General features: G+C 39.9%; 1 protein-coding gene across 3 annotated transcripts in view; it reads left to right on the top strand.

Annotated features, from left to right (window-relative positions):
- The window catches only part of SYNE1 (spectrin repeat containing nuclear envelope protein 1), a 310687-nt gene that overhangs the window by 147082 nt on the left and 145162 nt on the right, over positions 1-18443 (top strand). For all 3 annotated transcript variants that reach the window (XM_064447054.1, XM_064447052.1, XM_064447053.1), the window contains 9 exons: positions 136-445; positions 3883-4047; positions 5386-5742; positions 9654-9790; positions 10749-10926; positions 13393-13575; positions 15128-15271; positions 15585-15740; positions 17394-17558. In XM_064447054.1, coding sequence (XP_064303124.1) covers positions 136-445; positions 3883-4047; positions 5386-5742; positions 9654-9790; positions 10749-10926; positions 13393-13575; positions 15128-15271; positions 15585-15740; positions 17394-17558 — 1795 coding nt within the window. The remainder of the gene's footprint in view (positions 1-135; positions 446-3882; positions 4048-5385; positions 5743-9653; positions 9791-10748; positions 10927-13392; positions 13576-15127; positions 15272-15584; positions 15741-17393; positions 17559-18443) is intronic.

Here is an 18443-nt window from a genome sequence, read left to right as displayed (position 1 = left end):
ATGGGGGGAAAGCATATTGTAAACATGTTATACATGCCTACAGACAGTGTAACAATTAAGGTATAAGCAGGTTCTTTTTTTTTCAGACCTTTCAAAAGTTCTCATCTGTACTATATATGTTTCTTTTAATGTAAGCTGCCTAGAGTCTGTCATTAGCCAGTGGAATGAATATCTGGAAAGGAAAAACCAGCTGGAGCAGTGGTTAGAGAAATTGGATCACAAAGTGGAACAGCCCTTAGAACCGCAGATTGGTCTGAAGGAGAAGTTTGCTCAGCTGGACCACTTCCAGGCTATTGTGTCTGAGATAGAGGATCACTCCGGTGATTTACAGCAACTCCATGAAAAAGCTGTGGAACTGTATGAAAAAACAGAGGATGATTCTTTTGGAGAAGCAGCTCAAGAAGAACTGAAAACACAGTTTAATGACATCGCAACTGTAGCCAAGGTAAAATAAAGGCAAAGGCCTCCATTTCAAATAAAATGTTTAATATCTGTATGTAAGGCTAAAAATTTTATTTCTGTAATTTTTAGTAACTAAAGGATTTACTCTGACTAGTGTTACCTTTTGTTATGGTGAGTCTAACAAAAAAGTTGGATGTAGTTTACTAAAATTCATTGGAATGCAATAAGGTTGTTGGGAATTGTAATAGGTATGGTTATTACTTTTGAAGAGTGAAAGGCATATATTTTATTCCTAGTTTGATATATATAACAATATTTATGACATTCTTCCAGATTTATTTTCATCTAATTCTTTTTCATTCATTCCTGGCGGGTTTTTTTAAACCTAAAAAGGGAAGAATGAAATGCTTCCCTGAGCAGAAAACGTATTCTCAGAAGGAGAAATCCTGTTGTCAAAAAGATACATGCCCACATTTTGTGGTGTTTCAAGCCACTAAGCACTGCACGTGCTATACAGGTATTCTGTTTGGTTTCTAAGGAAAGATACATGAACTCACTGAGACCTTCCGCCAACCAGATCTTGACAGCGACAGTAGTTCTGGGTTACAATCTCCACCTTCTCAGCTAATGGGAAAGTTTGTATCAGGAAGAGGCCGCATAATAACAGGCTAATGTGAGACTGAAGTAAACACTGTATATAAATTCAGTAATATGATGGAAGTGTGATGTGAGTTTTCATGTATTTAGAATGGAGCTGATGGTCTGTAGGTAATTAATCAATAGTCTATATTAAAAATAAGTGGAAGATCTAGCAAATTATCTGTTAGGAAAAAAAAGGTAAATCTAGGTCATATGAATTTACTTCAGCAAAAATCTGCGGTTTTCATACTAAACTTGATAAAGGAAAGTCATTATATGGTATCATGCAGTTTGGGTTTGGATTTTTTTTTCTTTGTGGGATAAGATATACTATTATTGTCACTGCTTTATTGCTTTAAACATAGACCCTAGATATTATAGCCCTCTCAGATGCATCTAGTCTATAATTCCCATCTATTCACACACGCTTTGTTTTTATGATGAACTTCTGCTCTCTCTGTTTTCAATGGATATAGTAAGCTATGAACCTGGTTTCTAGAGAATCAGTGCAGTTTCATCCCCAATGAACATCATGAGGTTCAACAAGATCGAGTGCAAGGTCCTGTGCCTGGGTCGGGGCAACCCCTGGTATCAATACAGGCTGGGGGATGAAGAGATTGAGAGCAGCCCTGCAGAGAAGGACTTGGGGGTTCTGGTGGATGAAATGTTGGAAATGAGCCAACAATGTGTGCTTGCAGCCCAGAAAGCCAACCATACCCTGGGCTGCATCAAAAGCAGCGTGGCCACCAGGTCAAGGGAGGTGATTCTGCCCCTCTACTCCGCTCTGGTCAGACCTCACCTGGAGTGCTGCGTCCTGCTCTGGAGCCCTCAGCACAAGAAGGACATGGACCTGTTGGAGAGGGTCCAGAGGAGGGCCACAAAAATGATCTGAGGGCTGGAGCACCTCTCCTGTGAAGACAGGCTGAGACAGTCGGGGTGGTTCAGCCTTGAGAGGAGAAGGCTGCGGGGAGGCCTTACTGCAATCTTCCAGGACTTGAACAGGGACTATAGGAAGGATGGGGACAACATCTTTAGCAAGGCCTGTTTTGACAGGACAAGGGGTAATGGTTTTAAACTAAAGGAGGGTAGATTTCGACTGGATATATCGAAAAAATTTTTTACAATGAGTGTGGTGAAACACTGGACCAAGTTGCCCAGAGAGGTGGTAGATGCCCCATCCCTAGAAACATTCAAGGTCAGGTTGGACGGGGCTCTGAGTAACCTGATCTAGTTGAAGATGTCTCTGCTCATTGCAGGGGGGTTGGACTAGATGGCCTCTAAATATCCATTCCAACCTAAACCATTTTATGACTCTATGGTTCTATGATAACTCCACTTCTTTCAGCAGTTAACACTGGAGCAATACAAAGATTACTGACATACTCAATACAATGCTTTTAAACTTGTGTGAAAAGAGTATCATAAGTGAGCATGGCAGTGTTCTCCTAAAATCAAAATGCATCAATAAAATTAGTTTCTTAAGCAAGAAATGCAGAAAAGCTTTGCGGTCTTTTCCTTGGGAGAGAACAGCACTGACTGCCACTGGTAGAAGCCACCGTCACCAGAAGAGACCAATGGAAGTTGCACTTTGCCTCCACTCTCCCCTTCCACTGATGCTCTATTTTGGTGTGAGCGAAGTAAACAGGGGTGTGTGGTTGCCTTTCTTGGGGCTCTTTTGCTTCATTAGGAAACTTTCTGTTTTGTTTAGTCAGGCACACGTGGACATTTCTTACTCTGTTGTTGCATAAAATGCATTAAGAGGTAAAAACTTTGAGGATTTACTTTAGGTCATCTTTGTTTATTTAGTAACCATCCATTGCCTAGTTGGTCTGACACATTCTGAGAAATTATGATTATTATTTTCAGAGGGAACCGTAGGGTTTATCAGTCTAACTTAATTTTTTAAAGCATTAGTTGAATGTTGAGTTAATCAAAATTAAAAATAACTGGAGTTTCATTCATAAGTGATTTAGTTAGAAACTGGTTTAAGGACACTTAGATCCATATTAGAGTATCCACACGGGAATAAAAAGCTATTTGGTTGGCTCAGTTCACTTTTGTTAGTTTTGATAAATGTTCCTGAGTGTTAGCTCACAAGAATATAAGAACGAATCTACTCAGTCAGGCCAAAGGCAAGTCTAGACCATTATGCTATTGCACCTTTTCATAGTAAGGTAAGCTGGCCCACTTTAAGCTTACATTGAAAAGCAAAGGCGGAGCCATGAATCTTATCATGAAGTACATCAGTGTCAGGCAAAGCGTCCTCCAGGGCTGCAAGGCCGGGGGCAGCCACCACTTCTGATCTGATGGTTAAAATGGGACTCAGCACCATAAGAACCTTTTGCACTTTTGAACAGCAGAAGTCCTTCTTTGTGGTCTTTGTATGGGACATCTCTCTGACTCTGCTTAGCATTTATAGAGACTTGGTTCTTCTAAATAAGAGCTATGTTTCTGGCATCATGGGTGTAAGACCCTCTCCAGGGGGTATTGGGAAAAGCTTTCAGAAAAACTTTTAAGAAAAGCTGCAGAGTTGCGCAGCTGCAGTTTTGACATCTATTAAACAGTACATTTTGTGTTAAAGAATGTGTTAAAGTACATTTTTGCATACATTTTCAGAAGGCTTCTTCATCTTTTGTTCCAGCAGAACATGCCTGTACAGACCAACCTAAACTAAACGTTGTGCAGTGTGGCACTGTCTTCTGCTGCTAAAAGCCGTGCTCTATTCAGCATTCAAATGGATGTTACAGGGTCAGACCAGCACGATATACCACTGCATGCTTAAAGCCAAAAGGTATTTAAGCACTTTAACAGCCTTTTTTTTTTTTTTTTCCTGAATGACAGGAGAAAATGAGGAAAGTGGAAGATATTGTGAAGGATCATTTGCTATACCTTGATGCTGTGCATGAATTCACAGACTGGCTCCATTCTGCAAAGGAAGAGCTGCACCGCTGGTCAGATGCATCTGGAGATACATCAACCATACAGAAAAAGCTGGCCAAAATCAATGTAAGATAAGTTAGCTTTCATGATTTCATCTGCAACTCAGGCCCTATGCTCTAAAATAGGCCAGAGCCAAAAAGTTGCGGGATCTTGCTCTTTGTCTATTTGAAACGGTGATTATATTTCAGTGAACCGAAAACAAGCTTTCCAAGCTTTGTTTTGGTTTTGCCTCCCTTCCCATGTTAAACTGATGGAGTAAAAGTACAGTTAGACCTGAGTTAGCTACAGCACACATGGAAACAATTTGCAAGAGAAGACGACCAGTGGCATCACAGAAGAATGTGGCTTAGCTGATTAATGAATACCATGCCGTCCTCATCCCCAAATATGCTATCTCCATGAGCAGCTGTCTGAAATAGACAGAAAGTCAGAAACAGCCTTTCCTGATGTGCATGAAATGGAGATGCATAAAGCGGTGCAAGGATTGTTCTCCCCAAACACGGTAGAGATGTATAAGATGCCTCCCTGTGTATAGTCCCCTCCTTACCCTGGCATCTATTCCTAGGCATGTGAGTGCCTAAGCAAGTTGCACGTTCCTGAATGCAACATTAAAGCAGACTGCATGTATTGCTATAGTGCCTGGTATTTACATTCAGATACTCATGCTAACAACATTTTACTCTGCTCTTAAACATGAGAGTCTGGGGCAGTGAACAGAGTACTGGATGCTGATTCAGGATACCCGAGATTTGTTGTACACTCTTGGACAGTTTTCAGTCTCCTTTGTGCTCAGACTCCCTACGTATAAAACAGGGAAGGGAGGAGACAGTAGTTTCTAGCTTGTAAAATGATGAGAATTAATAACATTACCGTGGCATGTGGTGTTTGGGGTGATGTTTATTCTCTCTAGCTTCTTAAACTGAAAACTCCCAAAATTCCCTTGTAGCAAGTGTGAGACTGAAATAGGGCACTGTAGAAAGAATTCACTTCTGGGGGGTAAGGGGGGGGGGGGAAGACATGTGCAACCAATTATGGCACATCACGGGTAGGCTGTAAAGTGCTTTTTCTGAGCAGCTTTTGAAACTGCTGTGAGCAGCTACGCACCAGCGCTGCTTATGTAAAAGATCACAACAACGTTATTATTTTCCGCATCTTAGCCTGGACAGTATCTTCGGTCTCCAAAAGTTCTTTCCCCCCTAAGCTTTTGCCCGTTTCAGAATCACCCTTTAATCGGTGCAAATCCCGCACACTCTCTTGACCGAGTTTGGTTTCCACCCGCCCCGCGGCCGCGCTCTGCCACCCTGCGCGCCGCCGGTGCCGGCGCGCCCCCGCCGCGCTCGGGCGGGCCCCCCCCTTCCCGGTGCCGGCAGCTCCGCGTCTTACCACGGCAATGTCGCCTTGCAGGAGCTGGTAGAGTCCCGCCAGACCGGGGCGGGCCGCCTGGGCCGAGTGGAGGCGCTGGCTCCGGCCGCCGAGCGCGGCACGACGGCCGGCGGGTGCCAGCTGCTGGCCGCCGAGATGCAGGCCCTGCAGGCGGACTGGACGCGGTGGGAGGAGAGCGCCCTGCGGAGCCAGAGCAGCCTGCGGGAGGTCCTGAGCCGGATGGCCCTGTCGGAGCGGGAGTTCGCGGGGCAGGTCGCGCAGCTGGAGGGGGCCGTGCAGCGCTTCGGGGGGCTGCTGGCCGGCTGGACGCGGAGCCTGGCCCCCCTCGATAGCCGCCACACCGACGCCGAGGTCGTGGAGAGCTGGCACAAGGAGAAAGTAAGGTCACATCTCTTTTCCTAGCAGTTTTTCGATTGTGAACGTACGGTTACCGTGGGCGGAAAGCTGCTGCCAAGCGGGGCCGTCAGGGAGAAAACAATAAAATGTGTACGTGAAAAGAAGTGTCTACGAAACCCCACTTTTCCAGACTCTTTTTGTAACGGTAATTGCAGCAAGCAGTGTTTGCAGAAGACGTTTCTCTCCTTGGCCTCTGCTGCACAAGGCTTAGCAAATGCTGCCTGGATGTTACGTGTTTAAAAACAGGGCTCGCCCCTGAGAAAGTGAAGGAGCTGGCGTGCCAGCGCTCGGCTTCTCCTCCAAGTTGCTCAGTGTTTCAAGCCAGTGTAGCGCTTGGTCAGGGGAATGCGAAGCACTTCCCAAAAGCCGAGCAGCGGCTGGAGCCGTTTCTTACGTACAATTTGTCAGGAGTGTATTGAGCTTATACTTTCCCTCTCTTGAAATATCCTTCACGTTATACGCGTTGAGCTCTTGTCCAGCATTGAAAGAAGTTGTGATGGAAACCAGTATGCTTGCTAATTGCTTTGCTATGGAATGCAGTGGAATTTAGAGAAATAGGTTGTTTCTGTTCCTGACTGTCTCCTAGCAAAAAATTCCACATGTAGGTATCACACACACATTATATATAACTATATATATATTGACAACAATCAACAAGATAAATATTTGTATGTGACTGGAATCACAGATGATGAGAAAAGATTTCCCTTTCAGGGTAGTATTGCAACAAAGCAGTTTCAGAAAAGAGAGAGAGGTGTGTGATGCCTGCTTACTGACCCCTTGACTGAAGAAATATTAAAAAAAAACAACCAGTAACACCTTCTCTTTGAGCTGAGATTATAAATCTCCTCCTCCAGTGTCTGTGCCAAGTTATTTCTGTGGCTTCCCCTTTCACAGGATTCCCTGACACAGATTTACAGAAGCTGCTTGTCTGAGTGCCAGTACCTATCTGCAGGAGTAACAAAGCTGACATTACGTTGGAGCAAATAAGGGTACAAATGCGCAAAGTCTTCCAAGTTTATATGTCTTTAAAAAGGAAAGGAAGACATGGAATTGTCGTCAACATACAGCAACAACTACCAGACATTTTTTAGTTTATAAATGAAGTACTAAGTTCAAAGGATATTGCTTTAATTGATAGTATATATACTGTGTGTGTACAGTAGCTCTGTGTAACACCACTTTATTTAGATTAGACAGTTGTAAACTTTGGCTAATGAGGAAAATGGAGAGGAATCTCAAGACTTACTATGGGCAGCCGTACTGTGTAATTTTATTTATAATTAGAGGAAATATGATAGTAATCCTTCCATTTCTGGAGTCCAGGGATAGGTCCTATTGTGAACATAAAATAGCACTGCAGCTTTCCATTTCCATTGTCTCACAGTGATTCTGTTGCCATGTAAGCCAAGGCCGTGAATTAAAAATGCATTTCCTGATTCTCAGAATTAGCAAACTCAATCTATTATTCTCTTATACTCAAGCTCTGTTCCTTTAGGTATATGCAACATAAGATCAACAGATCTTGCACTTGGAATTCAGCAAATTGTTTTGGTAATTGCCAGATTCAAAATTAAATCCAAGTGGCTGGAACAGTGCTAGCAGTGTTTGTCTATGGAAATAAGCCATAGTGTAATGTACCCTGTTTTGCAGGTTAATGTTCCTGTTTGTTAATAGGTTATGCCTATGGCTCTATGTCACCAGAATAATCTTTTAATAGTTATTGAGGTAGGTTATTTGAAACTGGAAAATTTCATTGAAAACGGGCAATTGTAACCCTGTGCTGTTAGGCCACGCTCGCTTTACCAAAAACAGCTGTTAGTATTTCATTATGGTAATTCCTGCCCTGCACAATTTCTGACATCCTGTGTTTAAGTAACAGCCATTCTGTTGTTATTCCTAATGCTTTCAAAAAAAAAAAAAAAGTCCCGTGTGTAGTTTAACAAGTGAGATAAACAAAAAGCAGTTAGTTTACATTTTTTCTAAGTATCATTGCTAATACATAATTACTTAATTCAAATGCTATTCTATATGGCATCGACACAAACTGGCAGTGTGACTATTTCAAGTATCTTTTAATTCTGGTTGAACATGTTTCTGGTGTATGAGTGACTCAAAGCAGTTGAAGTCCATAATATGAGCATGAATAATGTAAATCAGAGAAACCCTGAAAATCTGCTGCAGCAAAGTATTTTTTCATATTCACATGAACGTATGAAAGTTTGTACACGTAATACATCTGGAATATCTCTAGAATTAATTTTACAGGGCTTCCCTGTGATCTATAAATGCAAACAGATTTCCATAATGTTAATATAATCAAGCTGTGATTATGGTCTAAACCACTGTTGTTCATAGCGAATGCGTGCTTGTGGTTTTATTTTTCTCAAAATGGATTGTTGTGTTTTTTTTCTTCCTGGCAGTTCAGGTACTACAAAGAAGCAATGTATATCTATTATTTTTTTATTATTATTTGCTCAGAAATGCGTGATATAGATCTTAAAAAAATCATTTCACAGCTCTGCAGGCTTTTTCAGGAAAAGGGATATGAAGCAAGCACCAAGTTGCTTGTCGGCAGCAGCCACATGACCTGAATCCCTGGCTTTTGTCTGTTTGCTGCTCTCACTAAATCTGTTGATTGGCTTGCTCTACCCTTGCTAATATTTCTTTTTACTTTTGATTTCCATAAAGGGATAGCTGCTAATTGCAGACTTAGTTAATACTTAACAGTGGAAAATCTACTCAGTGAGCATTTTTATCTCTGCATTGTAGGCTGTGATATTTTGAAAACCTTCTGCATATATTTTCATGTACATCAGTTGTACCTTTCCTGAACACTCAATTTTGTACCGATCGTTTACTGCAAACTGTTTACGATGTATATTGTCAGTCATCTTTTTTTATATATATTCAGAAACATGATTTGGGAACTTCCTTGTCCCACTTCCTTGTCCCAGTTCAAATCTGTCGTCCCTTTCATATGATCTGTTTCTTAAGTTTATATTGTACATTTCTTCCAGACTGGCACTTCAATTTAGGCAAACTAATCTATACGTGCCAAACATTGGCCTGCCTGCACTGCAGAACCTCTGCTGTGGTGAATGTAACTAGCTAGAAGGTTGTCTTTTCTCCCTGGTAGTTTAAGAGGAATGCCTGAAGAATTAAGTTTCTAGTGAGACAAGGAGCCAAGTCTGCACTGCTCATTATGCTGGAGTAACTGGCAGGATTCTGCAGTGGGGATGCTGTGGACATCAACAAGGACTGTTGTTGTTGGAGTGGTTGTCACACCTCTCCCAGTGATGTAAGCTAAGCCAACAAAAACATTTTTTGTTGGCTTAGCTGTCTCCAAAGCAAGAGTCTCTCCAGTGCAGCAATGACAGGCAGTAACCCATTTATTCCCACAGGATTGTGAACAGCTGTACTTTTACATTATGAAGCCTTCTGTGAAGGAGTTGAGGCTGTTAAAAGCTTTGTGCATGAATTAATTTTTGGGATACAGCTCAAAACAGGTTTTACTGAACGTGCTACACTCAAGCCAACAGGCTAATTATATTTATAAAAACATATATTATTTGCTATTCCCTAATTGTATGTACTTTTGTATGTATACAGCTAACTGACAATAACATAGCTCATTTATTAAAACAAAATTTATATCTTAAGCTGTCCTATGAGAACATTTTGAGCTAAGAAGGTTGAAGCTTCCAGAAATCTGGTACCTAGAAGCTCATAATTTCAAATAAGCTTCCGTCGGTTTGACTGCTAAAATACTCTTGAAAGTGAATGTGCATAGATCATAACTGAAGTTGAATTTAAATTCTGATCAATTTTGATTCAGAATTATTTTTTTTTAATTTACTCACCAATATCGTTCATTTGTTTTGTTTTAACAGGAAACATTGGATGCTCTGGTAAAGTCTGAACATATGACAGAGGAGATCAAAAATCAGTTAAATGATCTTTGTAGATTTTCCAGAGATTTGAGTACTCATTCTTCAAAAGTTTCAGGGTTGATTAAGGAGTATAACAGGTACAAATTCATCTTGTTTACAGTTAATCAATTGTGTGTGTTTGTGTGGAGGTGTGAGCTGTCTTTTAGGGAACTATTGATTAGAATTTTAGATTTAGAAACAGAGTTATACAATGGTAGAATCATTATTTTGGTTTTGATGTCAGTAGAGGTTGTAAAAAGTAACAATTGTGTTTTTTGTTTTTTTTTTTCCAAAAAGCCAGGCTATGTCACTAAACTCAGCTGAAACTAATGTATATCTGCACCTGACCCATTACAGGAGGAATCCTTTTAAGACACTGTGAGGCAGCACTGCAGTTTATTTGTCTGAAGGAGGAACAAGCTATACCAGCTATTTAAGATCTTTTTCTTAATTTTGTCCTTCAGTTTACTCTTCTTTGACTAGCTGGTTTCCTGAAACAGGGGAGCTAGCATTTGCTTGCTTTCTTGCTTTCTCTCATGTCACTCTAGCTGCTTTGCTTGGGATTATGACACTTGCATTTCAGGCACAAGATTCTGTTGTCTTTTGCAGGGGCTTATAGCTTTTGGCTTCTGTAGCTGCAGAAGAAGGGTGTGATGACCCAGATTGATCCCTTCTAACATTACGAATGTAGCTGAGCCGCAGAAGTTAGAATTGTAGTCACTGTAGTTCCATGTCCTGTCCCTAGAGAGAGAAAGGGGCTTACAGAAAATGTTCGTGCTTAGATGCACTGAGTCACTCTGTGGAAACACTTAGACCTGTCATATCTGTGACAGTTATGTCCCAGTTCACATGGTTTGCTTTTAAGGAACCTAAAGCTTCTAATGGATTTCCTGGTGTCTCAGTTAAGTGCTTAAAGTTGGTAGGAGGAATCCAGGTTAACCTAACCTTACCATCGTATTACAGAGAACTAAGTAATAGCATTGTCACCTAACAGAGTTCTGCCTTTCCTCCCTCCATCCCTCACTCTCTTCTGCTTCCCTGATGCGCTAAACCCAGCCTCCGCCTGCAAGCTTCAAAAGGATGTCAGAGCAAAGAGCAGATCTTGCAGCAAAGATTTCGGACGGCTTTCAGGGACTTCCAGCAGTGGCTGGTCAATGCAAAAGTCACCACAGCCAAATGCTTTGATGTGCCTCAAAATATCAGTGAAGCTTCAGCAAGTCTGCAGAAAATACAGGTAACTCTATAGCAGTAAAATATTAGTCTGGGGGACAATCAATCCATTTCATATGAAGCTCAGATTGAATTGTTTCGTTAATTAATTTTTTTTTTTTGTTAATGTTGTTCTTGTCAACACTAAAAGTGACTAATTGCAAGGAAAAAACCACTTTTTTTTTTTCATTTTTAGTGTAGTTTATTTAGTTTAATTGTTGGGCTACAGTTTGTATGTAGTCGTTGTCTCTCATAGTAGTTTTCCTTGTTTGCTTCTTTTTTACAATAGGAAAAAAGTGTTTTTAAAGTAGGAGAGTACCGTGAAATCAGAACGATATCAGAATCTGGACTTAGTTCCTGGAATATTTCAAAGCGATGTAAATATTTTTCCTCATATGTGGAAGTAGAGCTCTTACAATGGAAGAATAGGGTTAAAATGTATGCAATGCGAGGAGGCATTTAAAAAATATATTTTTCACATAAAGCTAAAACAAGCCTCAACAACTCTGCGGGAAGGAATGCCAATTATAATTTTATTTTAATAAAGCAAATGAAATAAATACTTTTATGATTAGAATATAACTATAATTTTAACTGAAAATAGCAAAATCAGAATCACATAATGAGACTGTTAAACCCTCAGTTAGATAGTATAACAGAAGAAATTCATATCAGTTTATCAGAAAATACCAAAACCCAAATCACTTCCTCCTCCTTTTGGTAAATTCACTTTCCCTTGCTTAAATGGTCTGCTTAAAAGAGTAAACAATACTGTATTAATATATCAAATCGTTGACTACCCCAAAATGATAATGTGTTTCTGACATTAAAAATAAGTAGTTTAGCAAGGGGTTGTTTTGGTGGTTTTTTTTTTTTCAAGAGTGGCTAAGATCTTTTTTCTTTATCACTGCAGCCCCTTCATAGCATAAGACCTTACTTTGTTCTCCTCCTCCCTAGAAGCTGCTTTAGATGAAATAAATTTTTTTTGACATGACGTAACTGCTTGGTAACCTATAGGAACCTAAAATTTTATTTTTGTTAAAAGTTAATGTTCTGTCTGTTAGCACATTTGACATCATTAAGACACAAGACAGTTATATTTTTGATTTTAAAATATCCAGCACTTGAACCAAATATCTACTAAGACCTCTAGTGTAACACCGAATCAGAATCTGACTTAGTAATTTTTGTATCAAGCCTGTTACTTCTGAACGTGGATGTAACCTTATGATTATGGATATAAAACTATTTGTGTATCACATAATCATGATAGTAACAGTTTAAAATATGGATATTTAAGACTGCTAAATTCCTTTGAGTCTTAAATGGTCACAAAGTCTTTTAATAATTACAAGTTATAAGAACATTATCCCAGTACATTGGAATTTAAAAATCTGGCTGTTTCCTTACATTTCCATATAATTCTTGCACATGCATTTTTCCATATACTTCTTGCACACCAGCATTGTGCATGATTTCCATGAAGAAAAATACTTTCAAACAGGGAAGCTAAATTAAGGTTGCAGACAGATAAATCACAAATCATAGACATTGAGCAAGTCCAGCGGAGAGCTACCAAGATGATCAGGGGACTGGAGCATCTACCTTATGAGGGAAGGCTGGGAGACATGGGTGTATTCAGCCTGGAGAAGAGAAGACTGAGGGGGGATTTCATAAACACCTATAAATATCTAAAGGGTGGGTGTCAGGATGATGGGACTAGGCTCTTTTCAATAGTGCCCAGTGACAGGACAAGGGCAATGGGCACAAGTTGGAACACGGGAAATTCCACTTCAATATGATAAAAAACTTCTTTCCTGTGAGGGTGCCAGAGCAGGGGCACAGGCTGCCCAGGGAGGCTGTGGAGTCTCCTTCCCTGGAGATATTCAAAACCCACCTGGACACGTTCCTGTGCCCCCTGCTCTGGGTGTGCCTGCTCAAGCAGGAGTGTTGGACAAGATGATCTCCAGAGGTCCCTTCCAACCCCTGCCATTCTGTGATTCTGGGATTGCTCAGGGTCTAAGCATCAGCCCAAACCCCTACACGCTCATTGGGATTCCAGTGTGGTGTCACCTGTGGGCAAGGCTTTGGTACTGTGTGTGCCTCAGAGCGGGCTCTGGCTCCTGCTGTTACCTGTGCCAGGAGACCAGGAGTTCCCTGAAACGAAACTGTTACCACTTTCTGTACTGTGGAGATTTAAAGAAATATAGTAGCCAACTAAATGACCAGTGATTCTCTCATGAAATGCAGAACATCCTAGAGCCTTAACATATACATTATTTAGATACAAGGCACTTCTGGATTAAGTTGCTGTTGTCCCTGAATCCCATAAAGATAAATGATATTAAACTGGAATGTACCGAAAGATGAGTTAGCATGTTAGCAAGCAGAACAGTAAAATCTTTTCCCCGTTAAATTTTCTGGGAGCTTGCCATTGAGCTTTACTGGTACCCAAAGTTCACCAATTAGCTTCTTTTATTACTATTTTTAGGAATTCTTAACGGAAAGTGAGATTGGGCAACAAAAACTAAACCTGGTAACATCCAAAGGAGAACTGCTGTGCTCTATTTTACCAAAGGAAAAGGCTAAAGTTATCCAGGACAAATCTGCTACTGCTAAAGAAGATTGGAAAAATTTTATCACCACCCTCCACCGGAAGGAATCTGCATTGGAGGTATTGAACCAGGCACAGTGGGGAAAGATTGGATCTAAATTTCCTTTGCTTTTTGTTTCAAGCAGCACACTTCAGTTTTGTACATAGCTGTGTTTATCATGTGACAGAACTAATAAATAACTGTCTTCAAGAAGTCTCATTCTTCCACTTACATTTTACTTTTGTTTACTTATATCCTTATGACCTGATTCCAATTTAAGTGGGGTGTTTTACACAGAAGGGCGCTGTTCAGAGTAACTGGAGGTAGCAAAGACAGCAGTTGCTCAGATTCATTAACATGAATCTCATCAAATGCACTGGATCACTGGAAAAACACATTTTCTTTTTGAGGACTGTTTTAGCACAGATTTCTGACACTGGTGCTGGCTGAATAGTCCCAGTACAGTGGGTAAATGTTGTGTCTCTTACTGCAAATGAGTGAAATGTAGTGATTTATTTAAGCACCTTTTAAAATAAACCCTAGTGCCTTTCTCTGTTCAGAACTCACAATTCAACCAGCATAGGTGGTGAACATCTTAAATACATAATCACTTTTAAGGTCATAGGTTTTAAGGTCAAAAGGTCTTAGCTGGAATTCCCTGCATAGTGTAGGAGAATTAAAGTTCCAAAATCAAACCAGTGCTGCCTAGTCAGCTGAGAAAAAGTGTAAATACATTTAATACATCGTGTAGGAAAGACCTTTAAAAAAAAAAAATTCATGTAGCAAAGACTTATCTTTCTTTGTCTCAGGGTTTCCATGGAAAGAAGATGTCCTTAAAGGTTAATCTTTTTAGCCAAGCATTTTTTAGTCTCATAGGCTTAGTTTTTCATTCTGGTGTTTAATTTAAGTGATAATGCTATAGCTAAAAAGAAAACTAAATTAGTCTGGGGACCAAAAAATAAAAATAACTAGGACGCAGGATCTATGCTGTTCAGGTTTCCATTCCATATTAAATATTTCAGATGCTCTTTTTGTTTTTTTTTAATCATGCAGAATAAGCCTACAAGAAAAATATGCAGGCACTGAAGGAATGCCTACATATGCTTATATGCACACATTTTCATAACCAAAATTTTACACTAAAAAAGAATATAATCAGAAATGATCCCCACGATTGGGTTGAACTTAGTCATACCTCACCTAGGAATAGTGGCAACCCATTTAAGGAGGGATCAGTGTGAATGACTGCAGTCAGAAGTTAGGTAACTACTATCCCAAATTAGCCTTTCTTCAGACTGCCTTAGCTGTGTGAGTTAAATATACATTGAATCAAAGCTCATGAGATCTGTAAAGCTTTCCGTTCAGAGGAAATTTGCTTCAGTCTCCCCTCAACTGTGTAGGCATACCCTACATTGTTACTGCTGTTTTCCTTCTTAGAGAGGTGCTTTCTCAGCCTTTTCTTTCAGTGTCTGTGGGGTGGGAAGGAGCAGAGCTGGTGTAATTTATTCTGAAGAATTGTGTAATGCTTGGCTACAATTGTACCTACTTTTTGTGTGGTTGATCTGTGTGTTATGCATTACAGTTGTGCTCCGTGCAGTGGGACTGTAGATAAAATTGTGCATGTCTTCTCAGAACTTGAAGATCCAGATGAAGGACTTTGAAGCAACTGCTGAGCCTCTGCAGGAGTGGCTGACCACAACTGAGAGGATGGTACAAGGAAGTAGCAGTCGGCTCCATGATCTTCCTTCCAAGAGGAGAGAACAGCAAAAGTTGCAGGTTACTTCTTATAAGCCTTTTTAACACAGCCAGACTTTCCTGTCCCATCCTCCTGGCCTCACTGACTCCTTACAAAAGCTCTAAATGAGATGAGAACTTGTTTTGAGGGTTGTTTGTTGTTGATGATTCTGTTCCATCAGGTTTTGCATCTCCACCTTTCTTAAGATGTGTTGCTTCATTGCTGTAGCCGTATGGTGTGCCTTCCTCAGCAAACTTGCCATATGTCACTTCTATTTTTCACGGGGCCTTCATGCTTCTCCATTTCCTGCTTTCTTGCACCCACTCTTAATATTAACGTGCTTGTGCTTTACAGTCTGTCCTTGAGGAAATAAGCTGCCACGAGCATCAGCTCAACAGGTTAAAAGAGAAAGCTCAGCAGCTGTGGGAAGAGCAAGCTGTCAGCAAAAGCTTTATGCGCAGAGTATCTCAGTTGTCTTCTCAATATCTTACTCTAAGCAATCTGACAAAGGTAATGCACTCAGTGTATGTGCTTTTAAGCAGTTCATTTGATGTATGTGGGGAAAAAGAAAGACTGAAATGTGAAATACTGCAGTTGTCTTGCTTGTCTGCTCTGTGGTATGTCTGAGCTTCTTGTCTTTCACACTGACTTTAAAGAGTGGGAAGTAAGGACCTGGATAATTCTGTGGACTGTCAACAAAATGGAATTATGTGGTTTTTTTAAATGTGTTTTGATTAAAAAGTAAACCCCACCTGATTATACAGTAATTGGATTTGATTTTTATTATTTCAAGCATTGAAGACATTTATTTTTGTAATAAGTGGCACCTGAAAGAAGTATTTTTCAAATCTTAGGGGAGTTCTTTTATTTTTTTTAGACAGTACAGAAATTTATTACTTCATTGCATCCCATAATGATGACTGATTATTTGCATTGTCAGTGTCTTAATCTAAAATTAGTAGGTTGGTCTTCTAAAAAAAAATACCTCTTAGGCTGCTTTTGAAGGTTCAAGGGGAGGCATAGGTCAAATTCTAAATCATCAGCCTAAGAACCAAGAGCTTAACTTAACTCTGTTTTGCTGAATAATGCTTGACACCCTTTACCATTTAATAGTTCTTCATATTAGGACTGTTACTTTTCACAATGTTCCAGTCATGAAGGAGACATGATATTGAATTAGGCTTATAGTTACCACAATAATGACAGTAATATAAGGATACAGGAAGTGTGTCATGGGATAACAATTTGATTCAGGAAGTATTTATGTTTGGACAATTCTCTGGAAATAAAAATTATAAAGCCTATCTAGAGCTGTATGACTTACTGAAGATGGTGATATACATGGCCATAATAAATCTTCATGACTGAAAAATTAAAGGTGCATGAGTTACTAACATTGGCTTATGTGGACAGAACTTGTAGGAGATGTAAGGATGAGAAGAAGGAATCTGAGGCAGAAGATATATATCATCCAGCCTAAGAGAGAAATCCTGAAATTCTTTGGATAGCCACTTGAGAAAGATCCCTCTCTGGAACTTCCTAAGCCTGTTTCACTGGCTTGACTGTGGTTCTCTGTCACCATGTGAAATACGCTCTGTCACCTCAGGCCTTTTAGCAGTGTAACTTGAGCATTTATATTTGATTCGTATGAGTGTCAGTAACTTTTCAGAAGAATGGTTATACCGATGGAAGTCATCGAGGAGAACAGGTCTTTCTTTTTCAAATATCAACAAAGTAACGTTGCTGCAGTGGCATAGCTTCACAGGCATAAATCTGCCTTGTGCGTTGAGAGATTTCACAGGTTACCTTTAGTTCCAACACTAAAATGGAGTTTAGGTGTGATTTACTGGATGTTTAAGAAAAAGTGGAACCAGAAAACTCTCATCTACTTTGAATGAGAGGAGACAATTAGATGAAGCCTTACATTTAGAAAACAAAAAAAGGCATTTCAGAAATACTCATTTGTATGCTGTTTGGACAACTCGTGTGTGTGTGTGTACGCAAAATTCATTCCATGCTTAAGTAAGTGTACTTGTAATTATCAATGTATGAAGAGAATTTCCAAGTATAGTCTATGAAACTCATTCTAAAGTCCAGAAGTAGGTATGGGGAATAAGCTATGCTTTGACTATCTTCTGGTGCTAATTGCTGTATGAATTGCAGGAGAAAGTTTCCAGAATGGATAGGGTCGTAGCAGAGCACCAGCAGTTCTTGCACAGTGTCAAGGACCTCCAGGACTGGGTGGCTGATGCAGTTCATATGCTGGATTCCTACTGTCATCCCACTGCAGACAAGAGTGTTCTGGACAGCCGGATGTTAAAACTAGAGGTACGGAAACAATAGGCACAAAACCCTGCTCTTTTTAGATCTGTAAGAAGAATGCAAATATAGGATACTTTACATTAGTTGTTGTATAGTGTAACAACTGTTGTCATTTTGACACCGATTTTCAATTTACTCAAAAATTACTCTTTTTGGAGAGGAAAGAGCTCATTTTTAGAAGTTTTCTCTAAGAAGGATATAGGGACCTCTATGGAAAACTTTATATATGCAAATTCTTAAAAAAACTCAAAAGATGTAGTGTGGCTGCTGAAGGTTAAATGCAACAAGTTGGATATTCACTTCTTCTAGTTTAATATCTTATTTCCTAGTCCTTACAGTTAATATGGATTATTCAGAAGAGCTTTTCCTATAATTTTTTGCTTTAATAAAGGTGACTAAGGTTAAGAAAACAGCATCTACTGATATCACTGCACAAAAGGTGTTGAAGAGCGGTACTTGGAAAACAATACTTTTCTTATTACTGATGTCTCCAATTTTGAGCCATGGCCAAAATATGGGCAAGTCCACAAAATTATAAGGATGCATCACAAAGCAAGAGATTGTAGCAAAATACTAAAATTACGTTTTGCCTTTTGTTCGTTGAGTCTGTCTGGTTCATGCTTTCAGGTTTTTCATGACTTTGCATAGTGTTAGAAGCTGTTAGTTTGCAACTGCGCAGCTCCAGGAGCTGAAGTCTCTAAGCTAACGTTGCTCATAGTCTACCGAGTTTATATGTTGGTACCTTTGTGTTGCAAATAGATCCTAGAGTTGTAGAACTGTATTTCAGCCCTGAAGAAGAGCTTTTTAATCACATCTCGTTTTCTCTGGGAATAAATCCTCCTGTTTTCCATCTAAATGGCATTCCCTTTGGAATGTCAGCTTTTCTACCCA

Source organism: Phalacrocorax carbo, chromosome 3 (assembly GCF_963921805.1).
Source record: "Phalacrocorax carbo chromosome 3, bPhaCar2.1, whole genome shotgun sequence".
NCBI classification, from domain to species: domain Eukaryota; kingdom Metazoa; phylum Chordata; class Aves; order Suliformes; family Phalacrocoracidae; genus Phalacrocorax; species Phalacrocorax carbo.
Note: the sequence above shows the minus strand (reverse complement) of the source record. Positions and strands in the feature narration are given on the sequence as shown.